This window comes from Leopardus geoffroyi, chromosome B3 (genome assembly GCF_018350155.1).
Source record: "Leopardus geoffroyi isolate Oge1 chromosome B3, O.geoffroyi_Oge1_pat1.0, whole genome shotgun sequence".
Classification (NCBI taxonomy): domain Eukaryota; kingdom Metazoa; phylum Chordata; class Mammalia; order Carnivora; family Felidae; genus Leopardus; species Leopardus geoffroyi.
Window position 1 is genome coordinate 123457925 of NC_059337.1, and position 26499 is coordinate 123484423.

Consider the following 26499-nt stretch of genomic DNA (forward strand, 5'->3'; position numbering starts at 1 on the left):
AGAGAACTACCTTGTTTTTAAGGACTGCATAATTGTCCATCATCAGGATATGCCAGTCTGTTGTTATTGATGGCCATTCAGGTTGTTTCTGGTCTTTTACTACACTTCAGCAAATATCTTTGTATTTAAGTATTAGTATTTGTGCAACTCATACTCTATTGATTTCTACTTGCAAGCTTATATCATATAACTTTCTGATATCACAAAAAATTGACCAGAAGGAGACAACACAAAAGTAATAAAATGGAAATGTGGGGGCTTATTCAAGGCTTATGTGTATCCCAGAAGTCTCTTCAGTTGCTTTTTCACATGCTGTATCTCATGTTTCTCATATTGTTTGAGACATATTGTATCCTGAAGTCCTTTCTTGGGCCTTTTACCCAGGTGCCCAGTGAACAGTGGATGGTAACTGTTTGCAAGATTGATTCATATGGCACTTGTTTGGCTTTTGACAGGTTGTTTATAAGAATAATGACATCCGTCTGGAGCTGTCTCGCCTGGCCCGGATTGGGGACACCAAGATGAAGATCTATGGGGAAGTTGTATTCAAGTGTGAGAATGTGGCCACGCTGGACCCCATCAACTTCGAGACCCCAGAGGCGTACATCAGTTTGCCCAAGTGGAACACCAAACGCATGGGTTCCATCTCCTTTGACTTCCGCACCACTGAGCCCAACGGCCTGATCCTCTTCACTCACGGCAAGCCCCAAGAGAGGAAGGATGCTCGGAGCCAGAAGAACACCAAGGTGGACTTCTTTGCTGTGGAACTCCTCGATGGCAACCTCTACCTGCTGCTTGACATGGGCTCAGGCACCATCAAAGTGAAGGCCACTCAGAAGAAAGCCAACGATGGGGAATGGTACCATGTGGACATTCAGCGAGATGGCAGATCAGGTAGGAGAAGGTGGGATTGTGACTTGGAAAAGAGGAAAACTGCAGCATCTTAGTCTGTTTCATGGCTTTGTATTTTTTGTATTTTACAATTTTTATTTTATGTTTGTGCTTGCATGCATGTTGACTCTTGCTGTTCTCTTTAATGGTTGTTGTAAGATTATGTTTCTGAACAAGTTATCTGTCTCGTCCCTTCCTCTCTCCCTTGTCACTCACCACACAGCTGTCTCTGTGAGAGCTTCAAGACCCTGGAGCCAAGGATGATTTTACAAGTAGCATTTCCACTGCTACCAAAGAGACTGTCATGTCACTGGTGTGATGTTTTTTTTTCCCCCTCCTTTTCTTCTTCTCCTTTTTCTCATCACCATGGAAACCGATTGTGACATCACAGATGCTGCATTATGTGATTACTCTGTAGGATAAGCCTCACTGTGTGAGAGTTTATGCAACGATATACCCTTCAATAATTGGCAAGAGTCATGTTGCAGGGAGAAATTAAGACAAGAAAGGAAAAAGCAAATTGATTTTTCCTGAAGTCATGTTCAATTTAAACCCTTCCTTTGGTGTGAGAGCCTATATTTCACTCTTTGCTCAGACCTCACTAACTCTCCCTTCCTCTTCATAACCTTTTACATTTGGTTTAAATGGCTTTGTTTGTTTCTGCAGCCGCAGATCAAACAAGCTAGCCCCAGGCAGTACATAGCTACTGTGGAATTGTAACAAAGAGAGGGAGGGAAAACACACACACACACACACACACACAGACACACACACACACACACACACACACACACACGCATATAGAGAGTCTGGAGCTTTTGAATACCTGAACAGTTTGCATAGCTTTCTATGGACCATGTGGCAATGAAGGTCACATTCTGTGCCACCATAAAGGACATTTCACCCGGAGTGGTAACTAGAGCATTTGGATTTCACACTTATTTCCTGATTCTCCATTTAGAGAATTATACTCAGGAAGGGTCTTGGCTATATTTGCTGTATTTTTAAGGATTCTCCCTCCTTGTAAACACAGAAAGTCTTTCATCTGGGAATTTTTTTGTAGGCACACTTGGCCAATAATAGAAAACAATAGATTCCCTCAAAAGGCTGCAGCGAGGAATGAGCTTTTCTGTATAATTCCCTAGCCAGAGAGATGACAGAGATGAGCAATATTACCCTTAGGAGGAGCTGGATGGGTTCCATTCAGAGGGCAGACGGGTGGCAGATTGCAGCCCTGGATGGTTTAGTGCCCAGCAGGATGCTTTATTGATTGTCTGAAATCTAATCAGAACCAAGAGGCTTCAAATTAAATGTACTTGTTGAGTAAGAATGAACAGTTTGTGCTTTTTTAACAGAAAAAGACACAAAAAAACTAATTTCTCTGGAGGGAAGATCTTTTTCTCTCTCTTTCTAAATTTATCCATAAAACGTCAGCAGGGGCAGAGCAAAAAAACTATCCTAAAATTATAAGGGAGGGGTGCCTGGGTGGCTCAGTCGGTTGAGCATCCGACTTGGTTTTGTCTGGTGTCATGATCTCATGGTTGCATGAGTCCGAGCCCTGTGTGTTGGGATCCATGCCGACAGTGTGGAGCCTGCTTGGCATTCTCTGTCTCCCTCTCTTTCTGCTCCTGCCCCCACTCATGCTGTCTGTCTGTCTGTCTCTCAAAAGAAATAAATAAATAAACTTAAAAAAAATTAAAATTATAAGGGAAACACTTCTCTTTGTTTCAGGACTATGTGTTCTGGGTCTCTGGAGTTCTATGGTTGATGGGTGTCATGATTGGTTAATCTAGACCTGACATAGCTTAAAGGTTACTTATCTGTGTCACAGGCAGGTGAGAACACCTAAGCTTGCCATATGTTTACTTCTGTTTATTCCCAGCACTAATTGCTTTTCCAGTGATGTAGTTATTTTGTTAGATCCATCAGTGGAGCTATCTGACAAATATATCTGGATTTCAGAAACATTGAATTTCTTTTCTGGGAGCCATAGAATTGGCCAATACTGATAAATTTGATCAAAGCCTATAATAGTTTACTGAGTAAACAAATAATTGTCCCATGAAAGCAGCATAACATAAAATTTTAATATGATCTATTAAACTTCATTTCTTCGTGAGAGTGTTTTCTGGTATGTTTTTAGTTATGAACCTGTTCCAAAATGAATAGTTATGAAAACATCTGTATTTGCGAGTGTGGTGCCTCCTTCCCTGTTCATCCCGAAGAATGACGTGGGAAAAGTATTATGATCACTCCCCAGTTAGGAGACTGATTCTTGAAACTGAATTATGTGCATTCAAAACAGTTGTGGTCACTCACTCAGAGGACAGATTTTCCTCAGGATGTATTTATGGCTCCAGCATTTAAATTGGGTCTGATGCTGTCCTTGTTTATCAATAACTGTTCCTCCAGGTTCAGGATCAAGCAGCTCTGTGGGCTTGTGGAGGGTAGAGAAAGCAAGTAGCTCAAGAGAACAGGAGATGCAAACCTCAACTTCCTCATTTGTGAAAGAGCGTACATATTAACTCCTACCTTGCTGGATTGTTGTGAGGATCAAGTCCAGAAAAGCACATGCAGTACTTAAAATGGTGGCCAGGACGTAATTATTGTTCCATAGGTTTCTAAAAGATTAAAAACAAACAAACAAAACCCAGAAACACAAATCCGATTTTTCCAGGAGAAAACTTCTAGGATGGAGTAGAGGAAATTGCTGTTGGTGTAACCCACCCAGAGGCCTATTATGCTGGCTTTGTAACCTGGAGTGTACTTCTCATTCTTGATCTTATTTGATCTTTTCGGCCCTTCAGACTCTCCCCTTGGTAGCCCAGGGGATTGAGACTCAGAAGTGAAGGCTAGCTGATGGATGGCCGGCCTACTTATCCTGGTACCAATAAAGCACTTTAAGAATACTAAAGTTTTTACAATTTCTGGCATGTTTAGATATCACCTTGATTGTATAGTTTAGGAAACTGGGCTGTAAAGTGGCTCAGGGACTGGCTGGGGTCAGAAGGTCACTTAGGAGCAGAATGCCAGGTCCGAGTTCCCAGGCCAGGCTGTATGTATGTACCTTCTACAGTCACGTTGATGGATCCCCGACCCTCCTGCTACTGTGTTTGGTCTGCCTCTCTGATTTCATCTCCTGCTCACCCCTTGTGCCCTTCAACCCTAGCCGTACTCTGGCTTACCTCATGGCCTTTGCAGGTACCATTTCCCCTGCCTGGCATATTCTTCCCCTAGACTTGTTAAGGTTGGGTCCATTTCAATATTGTGGTTTCAGCATACCTATCACCTGCCAGAGAGGCCTTCGCTGACAATACGTTTTATTTTTTTTATCTAAAAAAGTTTTTTAATGTTTGTTTATTTTTGACAGAGGCAGAGCATGAGCAGGGGAGGGGCAGAGAGAGAGGGAGACACAGAATCCAAAGCAGGCTCCAGGCTTTGAGCTGTCAGCACAGAGCCCAACGCGGGGCTCGAACTCACAGACTGCGAGATCATGACCTGAGCCGAAGTTGGATGCTCACCCGACTGTGCCACCCAGGCACCCCGCTCACAATACGTTTTAAATTAGACCCCATAGGCTGCTACCCCAGTGCCCACTTAGCTCTCCTCCTAGTACCTACTATTACCTAATTTCTCCTGTTTGTTGAGTGATGTATTTACCTTCTGTCCTCTGCTCTGGACTGTATGCACTAGAAGGACAGAGACATACCTGTCAAGTTCATCTCTGTGCCTACAAGAATGCCAGAAACACACAGGTGGGCAATACATATTTGTTAAATGAATAAACAAACATGTCCCAGGTAAAAGTTCTCAAAGGCAATGCTCCAGATATTCACTGGCAGGGCTGGTAGCTAATGCTAGTGTGGAGGGTATCAGTGCATGGAGGGTTCCATCCTTTGCGGATGGCAAGCGAGTGATAAAGACTCAAGTACTTCCAGAGTCCTTACTCTGTCCCAGACACACAGGGGCACTTTATATATATCAACTCATTCAATTGTCACACCAGTCTGTGAGGTGGGGACAATTATTTTCCCATTTTACAGATGAGGATGTTAAGGCCTCCGGAGGTGAAATCACTTCTTCAGGGTTACACAGCTAGTACATGGTAGAGCTGGGGTTTAAACTCAGGCATCCGCCGTGCTGCTCTCAACCTGTATGGTATGTGACCTTTCAGCCAAGACTCTGTAGAGAAAAGATACCACGTTAGGTGTTAGTTGACTGAGATGGTCCTGAATCCTCCTGTCAGTGAGATTGTCTTAGTGGCGAAGACTGGAACCAAATGGCCTACGTTATCCTTTCTACTGTCTTGAAGCATTTGACTCCCTTGCTTGTATTGTTCCCACCTGACCAGGCAACACTGGTCTCTGAACTCACCTACTGGTCTTCTGTCATTTGGCTCATTGACTGGCAGCCTGACCTGAGATGCCGAGAGGGCTGTTAGCTCACTCTGTTTCTGTCCTCCCATCCCAGGTACCATATCAGTGAACAGCAGGCGCACGCCATTCACTGCCAGCGGGGAGAGTGAGATCCTGGACCTGGAGGGGGACATGTACCTGGGCGGGCTGCCAGAGAACCGTGCTGGCCTCATCCTCCCCACTGAGCTCTGGACTGCCATGCTCAACTACGGCTATGTGGGCTGCATCCGTGACCTGTTCATCGATGGGCGCAGCAAGAACATCCGGCAGCTGGCGGAGATGCAGAACGCTGCGGGCGTCAAGTCCTCCTGTTCACGGATGAGCGCTAAGCAGTGTGACAGCTACCCCTGCAAGAACAATGCTGTGTGCAAGGACGGCTGGAACCGCTTCATCTGCGACTGCACCGGCACAGGCTACTGGGGAAGGACCTGTGAAAGGGGTGAGTTGGCCCTCATGGGTGGCATGCAGGGTCCGAGTGGGGGCGGTGGATGGCAGTTGTGTCCCTCGATGGAACTACCCATGCTTTCTTTGTTTTAGAGAAGCATTTCCTTTTGTTCGCTGCTTCCCAGATTATACCCTTTCTGATTCTGGATGATTGAATTTGTTTAACTAGGATTGGATCCCAGAAAGGGAAACTTCAGAATAAGTATTACCAAGATCATGGTCCTTTTTCAATTAAATATGAGACATCTTCTATGTAGAGTGGGCACATACTTCTCTTTTAGGTTTCTGGATACACTAGCAATCTAGCTTTTTGGAGCTTTCTCCATGCTGGTTCTTGGACTAGGCTTTAAAAATACACTGTAGAAGAAGGTAGATCCAGGCCTTTTCTCATGGAGTTGCTGCCTCTGGGAGTATTTAGTCATTAAAGAAATAATTACAAACATGTAAGAGGCAGCAGGATGTATTGGTTAAGAACATGAACTCTGGAGCCAGACTGGGTGAGAAATCTGACCTTTATGGGGTGCTATGAACTTTATCAAGATAACTGGTATCTTTCAGACTTGATTTCCTCATCTGTAAAATAGGGATAATCAGGCACCTACCTCACAATATATGGTGATGATTAAGTGAGCGAGTAGTTTCCCAGACAGTGACTTAGTAAGTATTGGTGATTGTAACCATCATCATTATTGTTCTAAACATCACTCAAGGGAAAATAGAAGTTTGGGAGGCCTCTGCAGGGGGAGCCACCATCCTGTAGGGATTCATAGAAAGCTGATGCCAGGAAGAAATATGCAATCTGAGACTTGAAATATGACTAGGAGTTAGCTTTGCAAAGAGGTTGGAGGAAGGCATGTGTCTTAGACAAGAAAGACAGAATGTGCCAAGGGACAGAGATAAGAAACCATGGCACAGTTGAGGAACTGAACGAAGTCCAGAAAGGACTAGAGTGTGGCATGACGTGGGAGGAAGGGCATAAGAGGTAGGTGAAGGTGAAGAGGAAGGAAGCAAACAGGCCAGGGTGCTGGGAGCAATCCTTTGCATTCACCACTTTAGCATCTTACATCTACACTGACTTTGCAGCTTGGGTGAAGGGTAGAGATGAAGGTAAAAAGAAACGGAATCAAGACACGGAGATTCTGGTCTTTAAGCAGTGTCCAATTCCAGCTTGTTTTATTCTTTTATATGCCAAGCTTATGGACTCAAGCTGGCTGTCCATAGGTTGTCAAACTCTATTTTATATGAAAGGATAGTTTCTGTAGTTATCAAGTATTTGCTGAGGGCATAGCTTTAAGCATCCAAGGGCTTTAAGGATACTGCATCTATAACAGACATAGTTCCTGCTTTCAAGAACTTTATCATTTATTTATCTGAGGAGTTGAGACATCTATACAAGAAGAGTAATAAAATGATACAGGCCAGCATCATGGATTCTATTTGTGGACCAGACTGGGAGGATATGGAGATTCAGAGAAGAGAAGACTTTCTTGAGGAGGGACATGCAGTGTCTCATCCCTCAAGACTACTGGTGGCCAGAATTATCCAGTATCACAAGTCTGATGATGAGGATGAATCCTGGAACAATCCAGGAACAGGGGCTGGATGATGAGGCAAAGATGTTTTCAAGGCGTGGTTTTTGTGAGGTTAATTATATTATTAGATGAGGGGTATTTCAAAAGAACTGCAGATCTTTTTTACAGCTGGATCAAAAATAGGACGCAGAGCACTGGGGTGAAGGAGGAAGAGAGAGCTTATTTGGAGCTTAGGGGATGTAAATTCAGTCACTGAATTTTCAAAGCTACAACAAGCAGAATTTGAGCTAAGATGAGGAAGCAGCTGTATGGGGCGGGTCAGTCTGTCAAATTCCTAGACTTTCTGCCAAATCTGTTTGGAAGCTGGACTACCCTGGTATTGGTTTAGGTCAATAGAAAGGTCATTTGACATCTGAGATGAGTAAGACAGTTTTGGTGCAAGCCACGTTGTTATAGATCTTCCACCACCATGGAAAGTAGTATAAGAACCAAAGATCGCTTCAGACATCTACTTCTCCCCTCAGGTCTCTTCCCAATTCAAGGACCTTGTGACTGCTGAAGACAGGAGGATTTCCTGTAGCCAGCGGTGCAAGGTGTCTCTGAGCTCACCTATTCCAAGGGTATATAAATGGGAGTTGGTCCAAGTTTTGCCAAGTACGGTGAAAGTCACTGCACCTTTTACGTTGTCACTTTGGACTAGTCATTAAGAGGCAGCTGATTGGGGATATATGAGGGACAATTATTCCTGGTACAGTGCAGCCAAGTCATCCATTCTAGCCAAATGAGAAGGAGCATAGCAAATTTAAGACATTTGATCTATACATCGCTCAAATCCCAGACGGTTCAACCGATTGTTTTGTTCCCCTGCTAATTGTTTTTTGGCCCTGTATTGTTCCTGACACCGTGTTCAGAGTGAATCAGTGGAGTGTAAAAATGGTAGGACTCTACTTGCTAGCAGAGAAAATAGAGTTTTCCAATGACATTGTTTTTCTTTATTGAAACTGATTTCTCAGTGGAGATACTTTGAGTATCTTTTATTCATTTTTATACATGATGTAGACATGTATTGAAACCCTAGCATATTCCAGGCACTGTATTAGATGCTGGAAATGCAAAGACATTGACATAGCCCCTGATGTTGATGAAGGGGTGTATAGTCCTTCCTGGGAAACAAAGGGGAATGCAGTAAATGTCCTAACATGTGGTAGATGTTATGCCATATGTCTACAGGGGAACAGTAGGGCAAACGGATGGGAGAGGCCATGTCTATGTAGGGGAGTGATGATTGGGAAAAGAGGATTCAAGATTTCTTGGATCTTTTTGTCTCCTATTTCTAGCAAAACTATGGTCTTTCTCTGCCTATGGCCCTGTAGGCATTTCTGAAGAGTGGTGAAGGAAAAAAAAAAAAACACCAAAAACTTGTCAACATTTTTTATGTAAGGAGCATGATCCCCTTTGGATCCAGGAATGCTGCCTCACACACCATGACCCCATCACTCAGTTTACTATTTTCCCTCTAATATTTTTCTTTGAACATTAACCAGAAGCTTAGAATTGGTCATTTGTAGGAAATGTGATGAGACTGAGACAATTTCTAAGGCAGTGTGTCCTATCTGGCCCAAATTGGAGTGTCCTGTACTTGGATTTTGCTGTAGGGTCAGTCCTTTGGTATCACTGGTCCCACAATAGGAATGGTAGGGTTAGAGAGGCATTTGTTAATATAGAATGAAGAAAGCATAGGTGGAATACTAGAATTGGTAGAATAAGAACAGAGTTGGGGATAGCCTGGGTCAGACACTAGATCCAAATAGCCCAAGAACTCAAGCAAAGTGAGCAAACAGATCAGTCTATAGGGCAACTCCCAGATCAAAGCTATCCTCCAAAGATAAGGGAATAAGGCAGGGAACCTAGGAAATATATAAATATATGAGATTAAGGTTAATTTTGAGGAGTATCTTTCTCTTCTAGTAAAAATGGATGACTCTTGCTTGTACCCTCATAAGAATGCTTCTACTGCCTGTGAAGATAGCAACTCTAAATCTTGACATTTAACAACTGGCTTGATGTCGTATTTAGATTTTGCCAGGATGATCTGGTACTATTCTGTGAAGATGTAGATCTATCTTCCCTTCCCAGTTGTTCAGCTGTATCTATTTGGGTTTGTTTTTCATAGTGTTGTGGGAGACGCCTGTCTCTCTGACCTAGAAAGCAAAGCCTTGTTTTGGTTGCTTCTTGCCAGTCAGTTTGGTTGAAATGCTCTAATCTACTGTAGGACCACCTGCCCTCCTGTAAAGCCCTGTTGTACAGAGGAAACGTTCCAGCTTGTCTATCTTAGGAAGATATGATCAGCTGATGTGAGACAACCAAGCCATCTTCTCCTTGTCAGTGTGGCCAGACTGTTTAGTTCAGTCTGTGGGAGCCAAGCGTACATAGCAAAGATTATGGATTTGATTTTTTTGTGGACCATCAAGCTTCAATTTATGACGCCACTGCAGATTCTGTCTTCCTCCCTGAATGACTTTTTCTGAAAGTATGCCATCATTTATTTAGCAAGCGAGAAAGTAGGATTCAGCATGAGTCCATTCCCATGACAAGAAAAGTAACCTACAGAATAGCACTTAGAGTTAGGGTGGTCTAGTGGTTAATGGCATGAATTTTGGAGTCACATAGACCTGGTTTCTGTGCTGATTCTGTCACTTACTAGCTAGGTGATGTACAAAAAACTTCTCTCTTAATTCTTCTAAGTCTCAGTTTCTTTATCTGTAAAGTGGAGAGACTAATACTTTCTTGGTAAGGTTTTCTTGGTTGCAAGCTACAGAATCTACTATGGCTAACAGTCAAGGAAGAGGATTTACTGCATGATTACCTAGAGAGGTATTGATCAAATGAAGATCTCACTAACTACATTTTTAAAAAGGAAGCAGAACAGCTCTAGGGACCCTAAGGCACTGCGATTCAAGTGACGCATGTCTCCTGGCCTCCAGGTACTGGATTTTTCTATCCAGCATTTAACATTTTCCAGAAAGGGAAACTGGCCCAGTTTGGTTTATCTGTCTTTCCTTATATCAATCAGCTCTGTTTAGGTGGGTGGTCCCCTAGAATAGATATGAAGGATCACGGGTGTGTGTGTGTGTGTGTGTGTGTGTGTGTGTGTGTGTGTGTGTATGTATGTGTATGTGTGTGTGTGTGTGTAAATAAGATATTACTGCACCATTTTGCTAGTGCTCTTTCTTGGCTAAGCTCAGCATATTCTGACCCATAAGGCCATATCCTGTGACAGATATCCAGCCATGTGGAGCTGCTTCTGTCTGACAAAAAGAAATATTATCCGGAATCATGGAAATCGGATGCCTTTGAAAATAATAATTTGCACAACGAAGAGAATGTGATGAGAGGGTAAATCTGCTCTTCTCACTGGTTCCTGGGATTCCATTCATCTTATATAAACACCAGATGAAAACCAAGAATACAGATATTTTGAGTTTTCTTAAGTGACTCTTGTTCCAACAGGAAAAGAGTGCAGACAGCAGCTGCTCTCCCTTGCAGCCTAGGGACTTCCCTTTCAGCCAGCTCTCTGAATGCTGCTGTGTGCCTCTGGAGTAGCAGCAGTGTGTTCTGCCTGGGAAGGGTGAGTTCCCACCCTTAGATGACACTGGAATGTGTCATTTGGATGCCACATGGAAATTTTGACCTCAGAAATAGAGTTGGCAGGTGCTGTTGATGTTTCTGTTCCTAATCTTTATTTCAGTAGGTGAGGAATTGGAAACTCTGAGAGGTTAACATCACTTTAACTTGGAGTAGCTGTAGAATGGTTGAAATTCATGATTCCTGACTTTTAATCTCTTGTACTTTCCATTGCATTGAGCAACCTTTCCTTCCTGTATATCTGAGAGAGGTCAGATTGTAAGGTCACTAAGGGAGGGAAAATGATGCATTACATATTTTTGTTGCCCACCTCCCCCAGTCTCTAGCACTGTGCTGTACACATACTATTGTGGTTAGGAAATGTTGGAAGACCTCAGTCTTCATTCCTGGGCCTCGTGTTAGTCTGCATACTCCCTTTGGTGTCCTCATCCATTGCCATGGTGTCAAAGGTCATCTACATGTTGTTGACTCCCAAATCAACTAGCTTGGCAGATCTCTAGCTTGGCAGTCTCTGGAATCCCAGATTTCTGTATCCGGTTGCTTGCTTGAGATATCCATTTAGATTTCTGATAGGTATCTTAATCATAACATTGAAAAATAAATTTTGAGTCCCTCCTCCCAGTGTTAAGACTCTTCCCCCACCACCTTCTGTCTCAGTAAATGGCATCACCATTGTCTTTGGCATTACCATTGTCTTTGGCATTTTCCTTGATTTTTCTCCCACTTTTTTAAATCTTTCATAGCAGTTTCAGGTAGACCTCTTATTTAAACCCGTCCTCATCTGTTCACCTCTCTCCCTCTCCACCACCATCATCTTAGGTCAGTCTACACTAATCTCTTTTTTGTACAGCTAGATAGCATGTCAGATGGTTATGAAAAGCTCAAAATCATTTTCTGCCTTTTTCCGAGTATTATATTCTTAAAATATTTATATATTCAATATTTTCCTGTATTAAGTATCTTTAGTTTCAGTGGCTCTTGGTTCCCCAAATTGTAGGAAGTGAAGCTATGATACTTCTTTGGAAAGAACTTCAACATTAACATAGCGGTTCCACAAGTAGGCATCTGTCTCTTCTCTGTACCAGGCTTGGTGAGCTAAGTTGTGAGGATTAAGTTTTGTAGGAGACATGGTTTCTGTCCTTCATGAACTCATAGTCTAGTGGAGGGGCTGGAGAAGTAGTCTGCAAATTGTAATGCAATCTACCAATGGCAGTAATTCAGAGAATAATCATAGGGAAGAAAAGATGGCAATTAGAAATCAAAATATGTTTAGCACAATATATCACTTTATAACTGGTTCTGGATCCACTGGGGTCTACTCACACTAACACTGGTGTAGGAATAACAGAAGCCCTGACTTCTAAGGTCAAACATAATAATGTTGGTTGCTTTTATAGGTTCCAGTGCCATCGAGGATCTGCTCCCATTCCCCAGGGATACCCAGGCCCTTTATTTAGATGTGTGACCTTGAGGTTCTTACTTGGATACTCTGGCCTCTCTGTTCTGCAAAAATAAAATGAGGCAGTTGTGTTTCATGCTCTCTCAGGGCCCTTCCAATTCTAAAACTCTGTGATTCTCAAATGTCATCGGCTTGGCAGTATCTTTCCTTATCCTGAGTAGAGGGGTAAAGGTGAGTGAAGGGCAGAATAGGAATGCAAGTCCTTGTTTTGTTACAGGCTGCATAACTGTCTAAGTTAGGAGGCTGGGTTTAGTTACATCAGCACTGCAGTGAAGTTCTTGGATTCTTTAATCTATGAAAAGTAATACCTTGGTGTACCGGGAATACTTCAGGCCCGTGATACATAGGTTTTAATTGATGGATTCATGAATAGAACCTTGGATTTTTTAAGAACATTTAAAGGCTGTCACCTTTTTGGTCCAGTTTTTACCCCTTTTGGTGGGTAATGATATTTATCAGAGAAAGTGGCTTCTCAAGAAATATGCAATTCATGAGGTGCCTGGGTGGCTCAGTTGGTTAAGTGTCTGACTCTTGATCTCAGGTCAGGATCTTGTGGTTCATGAGTTCGAGCTACACGTTGGGCTCTGTGCTGACAGCACAGAGCCATCTTGGGATTCTCTCTCTCTCTCTCTCTCTCTCTCTCTCTCTCTCTGCCCCTCCTCTGCTTGTGTACACGTGTGCATACACTTTCTCTCTCAAAAGAAATAATCCAGTGAAGAAATGGGCAGAAGACATGAATAGACACTTCTCTAAAGAAGACATCCAGATGGCCAACAGGCACATGAAAAGATGCTCAACGTCACTCCTCATCAGGGAAATACAAATCAAAACCACACTGAGATATCACTTCACACCAGTCAGAGTGGCTAAAATGAACAAATCAGGAGACTATAGATGCTGGAGAGGATGTGGGGAAACGGGAACCCTCTTGCACTGTTGGTGGGATTGCAAACTGGTGCAGCTACTCTGGAAAACAGTGTGGAGGTTCCTCAAAAAATTAAAAGTAGATCTACCCTCTGACCCAGCAATAGCACTGCTAGGAATTTACCCAAAGGATACAGGAGTGCTGATGCATAGGGGCACTTGTACCCCAATGTTTATAGCAGGACTTTCAACAGTAGCCAAATTATGGAAAGAGCCTAAATGTCCATCAACTGATGAATAGATAAAGAAGATGTGGTTTATATACACAATGGAATACTACTTGGCAATGAGAAAGAATGAAATATGGCCTTTGGTAGCAACGTGGATGGAACTGGAGAGTGTTATGCTAAGTGAAATAAGTCATGCAGAGAAAGACAGATACCGTATGTTTTCACCCTTATGTGGATCCTGAGAAACTTAACAGAAGACCATGGGGGAGGGGAAGGGGAAAAAAGCTGGAGAGGGAGGGAGGCAAAACTATAAGAGATTCTTAAAAACTGAGTATAAACTAAAGGTTGATGGGGGGTGGGAGGGAGGGGAAAGTGGGTGATGGGCATTGAGGACGGCACCTGTTGGGATGAGCACTGGGTGTTGTATGGAAACCAATTGGACAATGAATTTCATATTAAAAAAAATAAAAAATTATACAGTTCATTAACATCAACTGACATGTCCTCACTTTTTCTTATCTGTTGGTGCTTAGATTATACAGTTGTATCTCTGGTGACCACTGTAGCAGTGCTCAGACTTAGCCTCTTTGTTTTCCTTTTCCTGTTTTCTATGTTTTCCTTCCCACAGGCTGAAGATTGTATGATCCCAAGAAATTGTACCATAGTGCATGAACCCTTCCTAAGTGTTATTCTACCAGGTTAGGGTCTGAGATTCTCCTGATCAAAGCTGCCCCTGTAACCTGAAAGAGAGTAAGGGAAGGGAATTCTGGCTATTCTGGAGTCTTGAAGCTCAAAGGTCTCAGAACTGGTTGGGGATTTTGTACATCCTTGAAAAATTTATAGCTAAGCCTATGTTCAGCCTGAAAATATGAGGGTCAGAACTTTGGGGCAGCACATGACAGCTGCTTAGAACCGTTTCATACCTGCTGTGGGCTGTGGTTCTGTCCAATGCACGGACATGGTGGCCATTTATATTGCTGCTGTATACCTTTATCACTGCCTTTGCTAAAAGCTTCTTAACTGCTAGCAGACATCTGCCTGATGGGTGCAATAAATTGAGATGCTGCTGAATTAGGAGAAACAAGTGCTTTAAAATGCACACAGAGGGATTATCATAGCTTTTTCCAACATCTCTGGCTTTGTGTATCTTTTCATAGATAGATGAATTCTTCCTTGCTCCAGTCAGATTAAGAGGAAAGGAAAGTTAAGAGATCTACTGTTTATTGAGAGAAATTGTGCGCCTGCTCTGTGTTAAATTCTTAATATACACTGGGCCATTTAACCCTCACATCCACTCTGCAGGCTGCATATTATTATCCTCATTTTCTGGTTGAAGAAATTAAGGGCTCGATTCATTCATTCCAAAGCACCTATTTAGCACTATGTGCCAGAAGCCGTGTTGAGCCCTCAGGATACAAAAGCATTGATCATGTCTCTCCTCATAAACATTCTAATAAATTCTGATATCTGAGGAAGGTGAGACATAAATTCCAGGTGGAAGTATCATGGACAGCATCACAAATTAGGTGACACTAGAGCTGAGGCTTGGTAAAGTAGTGGGTCTCTCCCAGGTAGACCAGGCAGTTGAAAGTATTCCAGGCAGAGGAAGCAGATATGTGAAGGGGACTTTGGTAAATAGGAAGTTTTCCTGGTGTATGGAATCTAAAGCTTGGGAAGTAGGAGAGGAATTTGAGGGGATATTTTACAAGGTGTGGCTGGAGGGGTGGCATGGCCAGTTGTGAAGCACTTTGTTCACTCTCCCGACAAGTTTGGACCTTCTCTTACAGGAGGCATGCTATTTTTAGCAATGTGAGAACAGGATGGGATGTGGGAGACAGGAGCCAACAGACTAGTGTGCATTAGTTCTGTTTGCATTTGCATTAATTCGGGAATGAGATATAAGAGCCCTAAGTGAGGTAGAGGGAATGGAGGTTGCGTTTGGGGGGCACATCCAATAGATATTTAAGGGGAAGTATCAATAGGACTTAATTGTACAGTAGCTAAAGAGTGTTCAAGACTTGATTAGAACAAGAGTTTGGCCACAAAAGTTATTCTTTCTTTCCTGTTCTACTCAGCCATCTCAAATCAGCTAGAGATGCTTGGGAGGAGAGGGGAGGAGGTAGCTAGTAGTCCCCTACATACGCTGGTCCCACTCTGAATATATGTGCCTAACTCTGTGCCTCAGTTTTTAGATTTACCACTGAGAATATCCACAGTGGCTGCTTAATTGGCTTGTTGGGAACCTCTGTTACAAACCAAAATGTATGATGTACTTACATAGATAAGCCAACATACCCCTTTCTGAATTTGGAGTTCAGCAATTCAAGAATGGAAAAAAAATTATATGGCTGGTGTTCTTATCCTGTTTTTTCCTTCTGTTGTAGAAATAATCTAGATGGGATTTTTGTGTTTAAGCATAACAATACAGGCTAGAAGTTAAAAGTCGGAAGGGGGGTTGTGCCGGAAGGAAAACATACCAAAGCCTGCTCTTCTCCATTCTTTAAATGGTTTGTACTTGGAATCAAGACCTGACTCTAGTATAATCCTAGATTTTGAAGAACTAGGTTAAAATGATCTGTTGTTGACAACTGTGATTATCTCATACTCTGGCATAGATTTGATGAAAAAAAATGAATTGTAGTTTCTTTTACTCTTATAAAAGTGGGCATGTTTGATATTAAGCCAAAAGATTCTTTCCTTAGAGATAGGGAAATCAGATTTTTAATTTTTCTTTATTCTAGTCTCTTCATTAGGACTTTACAGCAATGATATTTAATACCGAGGATTGTGGATGTGTCTGTGCATAGGTCACATGTATATAGTTTCCCTCCAGTTTCCCAGATGTGTCTATATTTTCATGGGTTCTGTTATAACCCAATTTGGGGTTATTAACATGAAGAGACAACACACCTGTAGCAATCATGAATAAAAGGCAGGAACTCAAAACCTGAAACTGGATTGACCCAAAGAAAACCAGAGAGAGTATTAAAGAGTCATAGATCTATTTATCTTGCCAGAGGCTCAGATGTTATCTGGCATAACAATCCGCCCCGCCCCCCCCCCCCCCCCCCCCGCCCAGTTTTAGGTGAGGAAACTGAGGCCTCCAGGTAGGAAATGAATTGCCCAAAGGATGGAATGGAATGTAATGTTCTTAACCCCTCATTTCAGTTCCCTTTTGGTTGAATTTTTTTAAAGAAATAGGCACTGGCAGTATCTGTGCATATTTTGTGAAGATATATGTTTATGTCCCTGTGGCCTACTAAGCAGTAGAATTATGACATTATAGGAAAAGCATTTAGTCCATTTCCAGTAATTTAGTCTTATTGGTAAATTTTATTTGAAATGTTGGCAGTTGATTTAGAGAGAAGAAATATGAAGATAAAGACATGTATACGTTTCTCCTCCCTCCATCCCTCCCTCTCTCCCTCTCTTTCTTTCTTTCTAAATGTTATTTTATTTTGGGAAAGAGTGTGAGTGAGCAAGCAGGGAGGGGCAGAGAGAGAGAAAGAGAGAATCCCAAGCAGACTTTGCACTATTAGTGTGGTGGGCTCTGTCCCATGACCGCAAGATCATGACCTGAGCCAAAATCAAGAGTCAGACGCTTAACCAACTGAGCTGCCCAGTGCCCCTGCTCCTTTCTTTCTTTCAACACCTATCTCCTCTTGCCCCATGAGCAACAAATAAAGGCAGCTCAACAGAGAGGATGTTGTAGTGACAAGTGCATCTGGGACTTAGGGCTGGAATCCCTGGGTACAAACAGCTCTTGGAAGGCCCCCTTCTGAGGACTATTAGACTGCCATTTCCCTGGCAAAGAGATGCAATCTTTCTTAGAGAAGATCATTTCATGCTTCTTAGCATGTTTAACCTTTACAGCAAGCCATTCTCATCAAAATGACAAACCCCAGCAGAGCCTTCTGAGAGGCCAGTAAATCAGAAACCTTATGAAATCTGTGGGATTAGCATGCTCGCCTTCTTTGTTTCCCCAGGGAAAGAAAGCCCGGTGCCTTTCAGATTTCAATCTTCTCTGCAGGCCTCTTGTCTGGAGTTCCCTGCTGTGGCCCACTGGTATTTGAATATTGTTTTCCTATAGTTGCCCACAGCCACATACTAACACCAGCCAAAGGCAGCACATTCTGTATCTCCATCAGTGACATTGTAAATGGAAGGTAACTGCTCTGATGTTTGCTTAGTTGAATTTTTCCCACCCTTGAAGTCTTCCTTTCTGGGTCTGAAGATAGTGCCTGGCTCTTAATGTCACCATGCGTGGTGACAGGCAGTTGCTCATCTCCAGCTGGGTGTCTCTGGTCCCCATGCCCTATTTTTCAGTCTGTAAGGAAACTTCTTTCACAAACAACCCAACTTCTCCAGCTGCTGCAATGTGGGGCCTCCTTCTGTGGAAGTCTACAGAGTCAAGTCTATGTTGAGCACAGAAGTGGAAAGAAAAAGGGTTGATGAATAAAAGTGCTGTTCGGGTGATAAAAACACCTTTATAGGGGATGGTGGGGGGTGACTTTTATCAGAATTCATAGGGTCATATTTCGAGTTGGAAGGGACCTCTGAGGTTTTTGAGTCTAACCCAATATCTGTTGCATAAACATCCTTGATAAAATCCCTAAAGTGTTCTGTGGACTCTATGGGAACATTTGCTCTGTTTCCATATGCTGTGCTAAATGCTTAGCAATGGGTAGCTTATTTAATAGTTGTAATAACTGTATAGGATAGGTGCTATTTTTATGCTCAGTTTACATCTGAGGAATGATAGGGTCAAGGATAGGTTAAGTAACCTGCCCAAGGTTATCCAGTTCTTCTGGGCCCTCCACCCCTGAACCCACTCTTTTGTTATCAATAATACTCTATGGCTCCAAGTGATAAGGGAGTTCCTCTCCCATTTCATGTTTGGATAGCACTAAATATTTGAAAAGTCTCCTTTTTGCCGTGCACAGAGGTCTCAGTTCTTCTAATATCTTTCTTTTGATCTTGGTTCAGGATTTGGGAACTCTACAGGATTTATCCACTCATTTGACATTTACTCAGTACTCACTATGCCATGGACACCTGGGATATATAGAACTGATCAAACCTAAACGCTCTTCTACAATAGACCTTCAGTTACTTAAAGAGGACTGTCATTTTCCACTGAAATGTTGTCAGTCATTCGCAGGATAAACATCACTGCTTTCTTCAGCCACTTGTCACCTGTTGGGTTTTGAGTTTCTCCATAATCTAGTAGTTACTGAAGTGGCTTGAGGAAGATGAGGAGGGACTGTGCGCTCAGGAAATGGAAGTGTAGCTTCCAGTACCAGGGAGCTGTGCGAAGTAGGCTAAGCCCTTTAGGCAGCAGGCACGTGTTATTAAAACAATAGCCTAAACAGTTCTCAGACATTGTAACATCTTATGGACTGTGGGTTTGTGTGGTGGGGGACTCACTGGTATATTAATGAGGGGTATATACTTTTGATAGTTTCTGATCCTGAAAAAAATGCCTCAGGCCTGTGAAATTTCTTCAGACCTGTTATCTTCAGACCGTTGGCAGCATCACATTTACTGCCTAGTTGTATTTCTCAAAATAGTTCTAGACTGAGTGGGTTACATCACATATTTCATAGCAAGGCTGAATTTATTTTTGGACGTAGGAACTTCTCAGAGATCACTCGACAAGGAAACCATGTTTTTGCCACGTATCAGCTGATACAGATTCATTGAATGCTAGAGCTGGTCACAGCCTTGAAAGTCACCTGTTCTAGTGCTGGTAATTCACAGAGGAAGAACTGAGGTTCAGTTCGGTTATATAAGTTGTCTAGAGTCACATAGGTAGCCATAGTGGGGCTTGTAACTCAGTATTTTGAATCCTGGACTGGGACTCTCTATCCTCAGGCAATGTGAGGAGGTGCTCTGGCTTTGTCCCTTTGGTGTGGTCATCCTGTGTAGATGACAACAGGATGCTTGTGTAGAGCAACTCAGAACCTTTCTGCACAAGCTCAGTGGCTCCTTAGGATTTTTTTTTTTTTTTACATGTAATAGTCCCTTTATTTATTGCAAATAGGCTAGGCAATTAATTCACAGTTAGCAACTTATGGCCTGGAAAATCTCATTACCCGAACCTTACATTATCAACACATCTGTTTTAAAAGAGATGCTTAAAGAAGTGGTGTGAATATCCAGATTCCTGATCATCTCCAAGAAAGGGTGGGAGGAGCCACTGAAAGGCAGTTTTAGAAGGAGTGTAGAGTTGTTCCAAGGTTATCAAAGCCACTGCAATTTACACATCAGGGAGTATAAAAAGGGAATTCACATTTATTGAGTATCTACTATGTGCCAGGTATAATTTGGTGCTTAGGTTAAGATGCAGGAGTTTTGGAGTCAGACAGAGCTGGATATGAATCCCAGTTCTGTACTGATTACCATGTAATCTTGGGTGTATTTTTAACCTCTCTAAGCCTCCATTTTCTGATCTAGAAAACAAGCCTTTTGGGGGTTGTTGTGAGGCTTAAATAAGATGATTATGTAAACATATTAGCATGACACCTGTAACTTTATACATATTCAATACACAGAACAAGCTTACAAAGTGTGTGGTATGATTAAGGTTTTTAAGATAAGTAAACCAAGACCCAGAAAGGTTAAATAACTTGCCGTAGTCACAAATACTAGAGGTCAGAATTTTAAAACCTAGTCTGTTAGATTTTAAATTTTTTTTTTTCAACGTTTATTTATTTTTGGAACAGAGAGAGACAGAGCATGAACGGGGGAGGGGCAGAGAGAGAGGGAGACACAGAATCGGAAACAGGCTCCAGGCTCTGAGCCATCAGCCCAGAGCCCGACGCGGGGCTCGAACTCACGGACGGCGAGATCGTGACCTGGCTGAAGTCGGACGCTTAACCGACTGCGCCACCCAGGCGCCCCTAGATTTTATATTATACTTTGCCATTCATTAAAATGGGACGTCTTGGAGGTGATGGAATTGGGTACTTTGGGAGGGAGAAAGAACCGTGGGAAGTGGAGAGGGCTTTTTTTTTGTTTATCTTCCAGCTCTGTGAACCCTCAGCTTCAAGACTTTCAGTGGGTGAACTTGAGGCATAAGCAGACATGAAAGCTGCCCATTTGGAGTAAATTCAGGGTTTAGAAAAGCAGTCAGGGTCCTCCACATTCTCTTGCCCACATTCTTGGTTCCTAAGTAAAGGTGAAGATGTCTAAGGTTTTATGGGGCTGGTCTAGAAAAGCTTAGAATGGGTCCTCAGTACTGGGAAGACAAACTTTGCCCTATTTTGATTCATCTAGGGCCGCCACGTACCCTAACTCACACCTATGTCCATATGCACATGAGCACACACATACACACATGTGCACACACACACACACTCTCTCGTTCTTCAGCCATAAAACTGGACCTCTTTAAATTTTGTTTTGCTTATTCTCCTGCACTAGCCCAAGAACCATTAAGCATGTATCAAGCATCCCAGTGCCAAGGGAAGAAAGAAAAGGAGCTCAGTCTTTGTTATGGAGGAAAAAAGTCAAAGACTGAATGGAAGACTAAATGAATGGAGCTAATAACTCAAAGATTTACTTTACTGAAGTTAGAATTCCAGTTTATTATCTGAGAAATTTGGAGAAGATTGGTGCCTGAACACCCTTCTTCTCCACTCCTCAACACACACGCAGGTTAGGATTTTCTGATGGGCAAAGGTGAGGATGCATCTAAAGAAGAATCATCCAGGAGTTCCCTTAGACTGGGGCCTAGCCTCTTGGCCCTGTTGCAGTGATTCCCATAACCCAGTGTTAGCTGTAGAGAGGCAAGATTGAAGTGTTGTTCAGGGCAAACAGATGGGCAGGCATGGGAATGAATGATGAAGCTCCTATGAAAGGGTAAGGGGCTTATGCATCCAGGGCAGGCATTTCTACCATTTGAAACAATGGGGCTGACCTTGCAACTCTCCTTGGTGAGGTGAGCCCCAGTTGGTCCCCTCCCCTGTCCTCTTTACCTTTTTACTGTCATTCTCCTTCTTTTTCTCCTCTCTTCCACCTCAACCCTACACAACCCTTTCTTCCCTTCTGTCTCCTTTTTGGGGGCTTGATACAGCAATAATATCTACTTTTTTTTTTTTTTTTAATTTTTTTTTTAAAAAAATTTTTTTTTTTTAATTTTTTTTTTTTTTCAACGTTTATTTATTTTTGGGACAGAGAGAGACAGAGCATGAACGGGGGAGGGGCAGAGAGAGAGAGGGAGACACAGAATCCGAAACAGGCTCCAGGCTCTGAGCCATCAGCCCAGAGCCTGATGCGGGGCTCGAACTCACGGACCGCGAGATCGTGACCTGGCTGAAGTCGGACGCTTAACCGACTGCGCCACCCAGGCGCCCCAATAATATCTACTTTTAATGGGCAGTTACCTTGCAGAGGGATGAAATTGACCCTTGTTTATTCAGAATGTTTGGCCTGGAGGCTGCCTTAAAATGCGGGCTGCCAGAAGCCGCATGGTGGCTGGTGCCTGGGGCTATCTAGGTAAGTGGCAGCTAGTAGAAGGGAAGGAAGGATGGCCTTGTAGGCCTCTGTAAGCACTTTGTGTAGGCTGGAAGCCATCTCCCTGTGAATAAATGAGAAAGCCTCTCTCTCAGCAAGAGGGAACAATGACTGTAGAGCCAGGTGGCTAAAGTTCAAGGGAAGAGTGCAGAGTATTCTTGACTTGGCTGCTGCAAAAGAGACCCTGTCTGCCTGATGTTGGGTTCCCTTGGGCTTTCTGTAAAGGGAGATTGATGTGTGATGATGAAGTAGTGCTTCCTCAGGATGAAGCTGAATCGAATTACTTCTAAATTTTTTTCCCCTTTCTCACTTCAGTCTTTTACCTTCTTCCTCACCTTTCTTTCACATTCTTTCTCTTCTTTGTGCAATCCCTTCAACACATGCTTTGTTTCCTTCCTACACTGAGAACATTTGACCCATCCCATTTCTTTTCACTACCGAGTTGCTTTGATGCAATTGATATAATGAATCTTGACTTCCATAGGACTGTTAGTCTGTCTTCATAAAATGCTACTCGATAAACCAATCTCTAGATTAGAGCTCTGGTAGGAGTGTTTGCCACTGTTGGGAAGAAGCCTCATTAAGAATTGTTCTCAGTGGGTTATTACCAATGTTCTAAGTCCTGGATCTCTATTAAAAAAAAAACATTGATTTTTATGATTATTAAAACAATATATATGTTCATGCTAGAAAATTTGGAATGTATGAAAATTTATTAATTCAAGTTTTATTTAGCCAATATTAATTGAGTACCTATTTTTATGGCAGATAATAATTAAAAATAATAATTAAAAATAAATTAAAAATCAAGCATAATTATACCGGAAATGGTCATTGTTAGCCTAGTCGTATGCTTTATTCCATTCCTCTAGGCAGTGTGTATATAAAATACATATATGTAAAAAAAAATTTTAATGTTTAGTTTTGGGACAGAGCTCAAGTGAGGGAGGGGTAGAGAGAGGGAGAGACAGAACCCAAAGCAGGCTCCAGGCTCTGAGCTGTCCGCATAGAGCCCGATGTAGGACTCAAACCCACAAACAGTGAGATCATGACCTGAGCCAAAGTTAGATACTTAACTGACTTTGGCCGGCTACCCTGGCACCCCTATAAAATATATTTTCATGTCATTTGAAAAGTAATTCTCTATCCTGAATTTTTCAGTTAGAATTATGTCATCATTTTGGTTATATAATTCTATAATTATGCCATAATTTCAATTTAGCTTTATATCAATATAGCTTTATCTCAAATTATAAAGAAAATCTTAAAAATATGATTTTTAATGACTTCACATTAGGCATACTTGTCAGTGCCTCAGTCACATTGTTAATAAGTCACTCGAAAACTTAGTAGCTTACAACAAGCAACATTTAAATATTATGCTTATAGGTTGGGGGGCTGTGCTCCAGGCTCTGAAATGACTGGATAGAGCTGCAGGTGTTGATAGTCTCTACATTCTCCTTTGACAATGCCCAGGAAGTACTCTTCTGGCAAATTGTTGCAGGATTTTTTTTTTTTTTACCTTAATACCCAGGATTCGTTGTCTCGCTATTTCAAAGAATGAAGAGCTGGGGGTGCCTGGGTGGCTCAGTCGGCTGAGCATCCGACTTCGGCTCAGGTCATGATCTCACGGTTCGTGAGTTCAAGCCCCATGTCGGGCTCTGGGCTGACAGCTCGGAGCCTGGAGCCTACTTCAGATTCTGTGTCTCCTTCTCTCTCTGCCCCTCCTCTGCTCACACTCTGTCTCTCTCTCTCTCTTAAAAATAAATAAACATATAAGAAAATTAAAAAAGAATGAAGAGCTGGACACAAAATGAGTAGCAAGCAAAAGTTTATTTAGAGAATAAGATTAGAAAGGAAGAATAGTAGGAAAGCTATTTTTACAGAGAAGGGACATTCAAAAGTGAATGCCTTTGACAATAGGCAAGGGTATTTGTTTTATAAAGTTTTGGTTAGCTCTCCCTTTCCCTTCTCCCTTGTTCCTTCACAGTTCCTGCCCTAATTGGCTTGATAGCTCTAGGTACTGGGCTGTCCATTCCTGATTGGCTCGTAGGAGGGGTGGCCTATGGCCTTAGGTCTTTTGTCAAATTCCCAAGGGAAACCTGAGGGGGAGTAGGTAGGGTCTGTTACATTCTTAAGAGGAACCTTAAGCCTGAGGGGTTTTGTTGTGGTCAGACACTCCCAGCATTGTTCAAAAATTGTGTTTTTCCCACCCAGGGACCTCAGGTCCTATCATTTCCCTTTCTGCCTATTTTATCCTATCTTTTCCTATCAAAATGACAGGGTGTGCAAGAGGGAGAATGGAAGCATCTAGTGCCTCCTGAAACCTCTGTCAGCATCTGGCACATTGTCACTTCTGTCCACATTCCCTTGGTCAAAGCAAGTCATGTGGCCAAGCCCATCATGGGGTGGGATAATACACCATACCCACTCTAGTGGAAGGTACTGCAGAGTGGGAGGCAAAGGGTGTGTGTGTATAATACAAAATACCAGGGAAGGTGTGAAGAATTATGAACAATGATTCTACCATAGTAGACTGAGTTTTAGTTATCACTAATAACCATAGAGTGCTCAAAGAAGATTAGTTATTAATGGGTGAAGGGAAGTGGGAGGTACAGCTTTATAATTATGGAATGAATAAGTCATGGGGATAAAAGATACAGCATAGGGAATATAGTCAATGGTATTTTAATAGCATTGTATGGTGACAGATGGTAGCTACACTTGTGACCATAGCGTAATGTATAGACTTACTGAATCACTGTGTTCTACACCTGAGACTATTTTAACATTGTGTCAACTATTCTTCAATAAAATAAAAAGGTGACCATTGATCTTTGCTCTTAACCTCTAATGTGCCCCATATTGGTGTGATACATATAATGAGATTCTTTTCCAACCACGTACTCTTCAGAGGACAGCAGAGCCTTCTTCACTAGCTCCATTATCACTTCTGTCTATCTACTTTGTTGTTACAATATATCTTCCTATTGACACTTCAACTGATTGCATCTCTAGGAATTTGATATCTTCACAGATTGTCTCCTAGACCAGACAAAAAAGAACCTAGCTCTTATTTATTTTTTTATTACTTTTTTTAATGCTTATTTGTTGTTGAGAGAGAAAGAGAGACAGAGCGTGAGCAGGGGAGAGGCAGAAAGAGGGAGATACAGAATCCAAAGCAGGCTCCAGGCTCCGAGCTAGTCAGCACCAAGCCTGATGCGGGGCTCAACTCATGGACTGTGGAGTGTGAGATCATGACCTGAGCCAAAGTCGGACGCTTAACTGACTGAGCCACCCAGGCTCCCCATCTAGCTCTTATTTTAATGCAGAGAATTCTATGACCCTTAACTATGGTATATCCCAGTGCCTGGCATAGAGAATGTACTCAACACGTATTTATTGTTGGTGATATGTTCAGGTCATAGGCACCCTCAATCTTTTCATCCTAAGACTTGACAGATCTTTTCTTCACCCATATATTCTCCCTCCCATGCAGATTGCTTTCTCGGCCTATATTTCATGCTTATGGCCATAATTTTCCTTCAGGAAGCCTAGCTTATGTATTTATTTGAAAAATAATTTTCTATGGAAGGAATGTGATTATCCAGGCAAACTTTGCCAATGTCAAGGCATCAGTACTAAAAAGGCCAGTTTCGAGTGCAGAAATAACAAAGAGGCTAATTAAGTTGATGAGGCTTAATAACTTGTATTCTCTCCCAGAGAAACTTTTCTTGGCCAGAATTTTGTAAAGGGCTTGTTATCCTAAGTAAACCATATTGAGTTAGAACGTTGTGAGTGTGAAGGAAAGGAGAAACTGATTTAGGGGGTGGCAGAAGGGATATTGTGTGGGAGTAAGGCTAATTTCTAAGAATGTTAGTAGAAAACCACCTTTTACCACAATGGTTTGCTACCATTCAGCAACTATTGATTGAAAGCCTGTCATGTGATAGCCACTATGATAAGAATGAAGGATACAAAAGGGGTAAAAAATGTCTGTAGTTGTCAAGGAGCTCAAGGTCACCCTAAGGAGAATAGGTGACTGCCTCCAGGAAGATATGGTTTGGATACGAACCCCATTCAACCAAGATCTCATTTTACTTAAATGACCTTAAGGTGCAAGCTTGGTTGGAAGTGGAAGACGAGAGGGGGAAGAGAATGGGCCTAGACTCCGTTAGAATAGAACTCCCATTTCTTTACTCCCAGTAGCAATGAGCATAGAAACTTCTACAAAGATTACATCAGGATATTAGTGTAAAAAAATCCAAGTTTATTTTATTTTTAAAAAATGTTTGTTTATTTTGAGGGGGGAGGGCAGAGAGAGAGAGGAGAGGAGAATCTAAGCAAACTTTATGCTAAGTGTGGAACCCAACTTGGAGCTTGATACCATGACCGCAAGATCACGACCAGAGACAAAATCAGGAGTTGGATGCTCAACCAACTGAGCCATCCAGACACCCCAAAAAATCCAAGTGTGAAAGAGAGCCAAAGAACACACATGT

General features: G+C 42.3%; 1 protein-coding gene across 36 annotated transcripts in view; it reads left to right on the forward strand.

The window, feature by feature from the left end:
* Positions 1–26499, forward strand: part of NRXN3 (neurexin 3) — a 1571803-nt gene that overhangs the window by 514414 nt on the left and 1030890 nt on the right. For all 36 annotated transcript variants that reach the window (XR_006705193.1, XR_006705194.1, XR_006705195.1 and 33 more), the window contains 2 exons: positions 456–894; positions 5362–5745. Coding sequence is in view for 33 of the 36 variants with exons in the window: in XM_045451709.1 (XP_045307665.1) it covers positions 456–894; positions 5362–5745 (823 nt within the window). In the remaining 3 variants the exon portion in view is untranslated. The remainder of the gene's footprint in view (positions 1–455; positions 895–5361; positions 5746–26499) is intronic.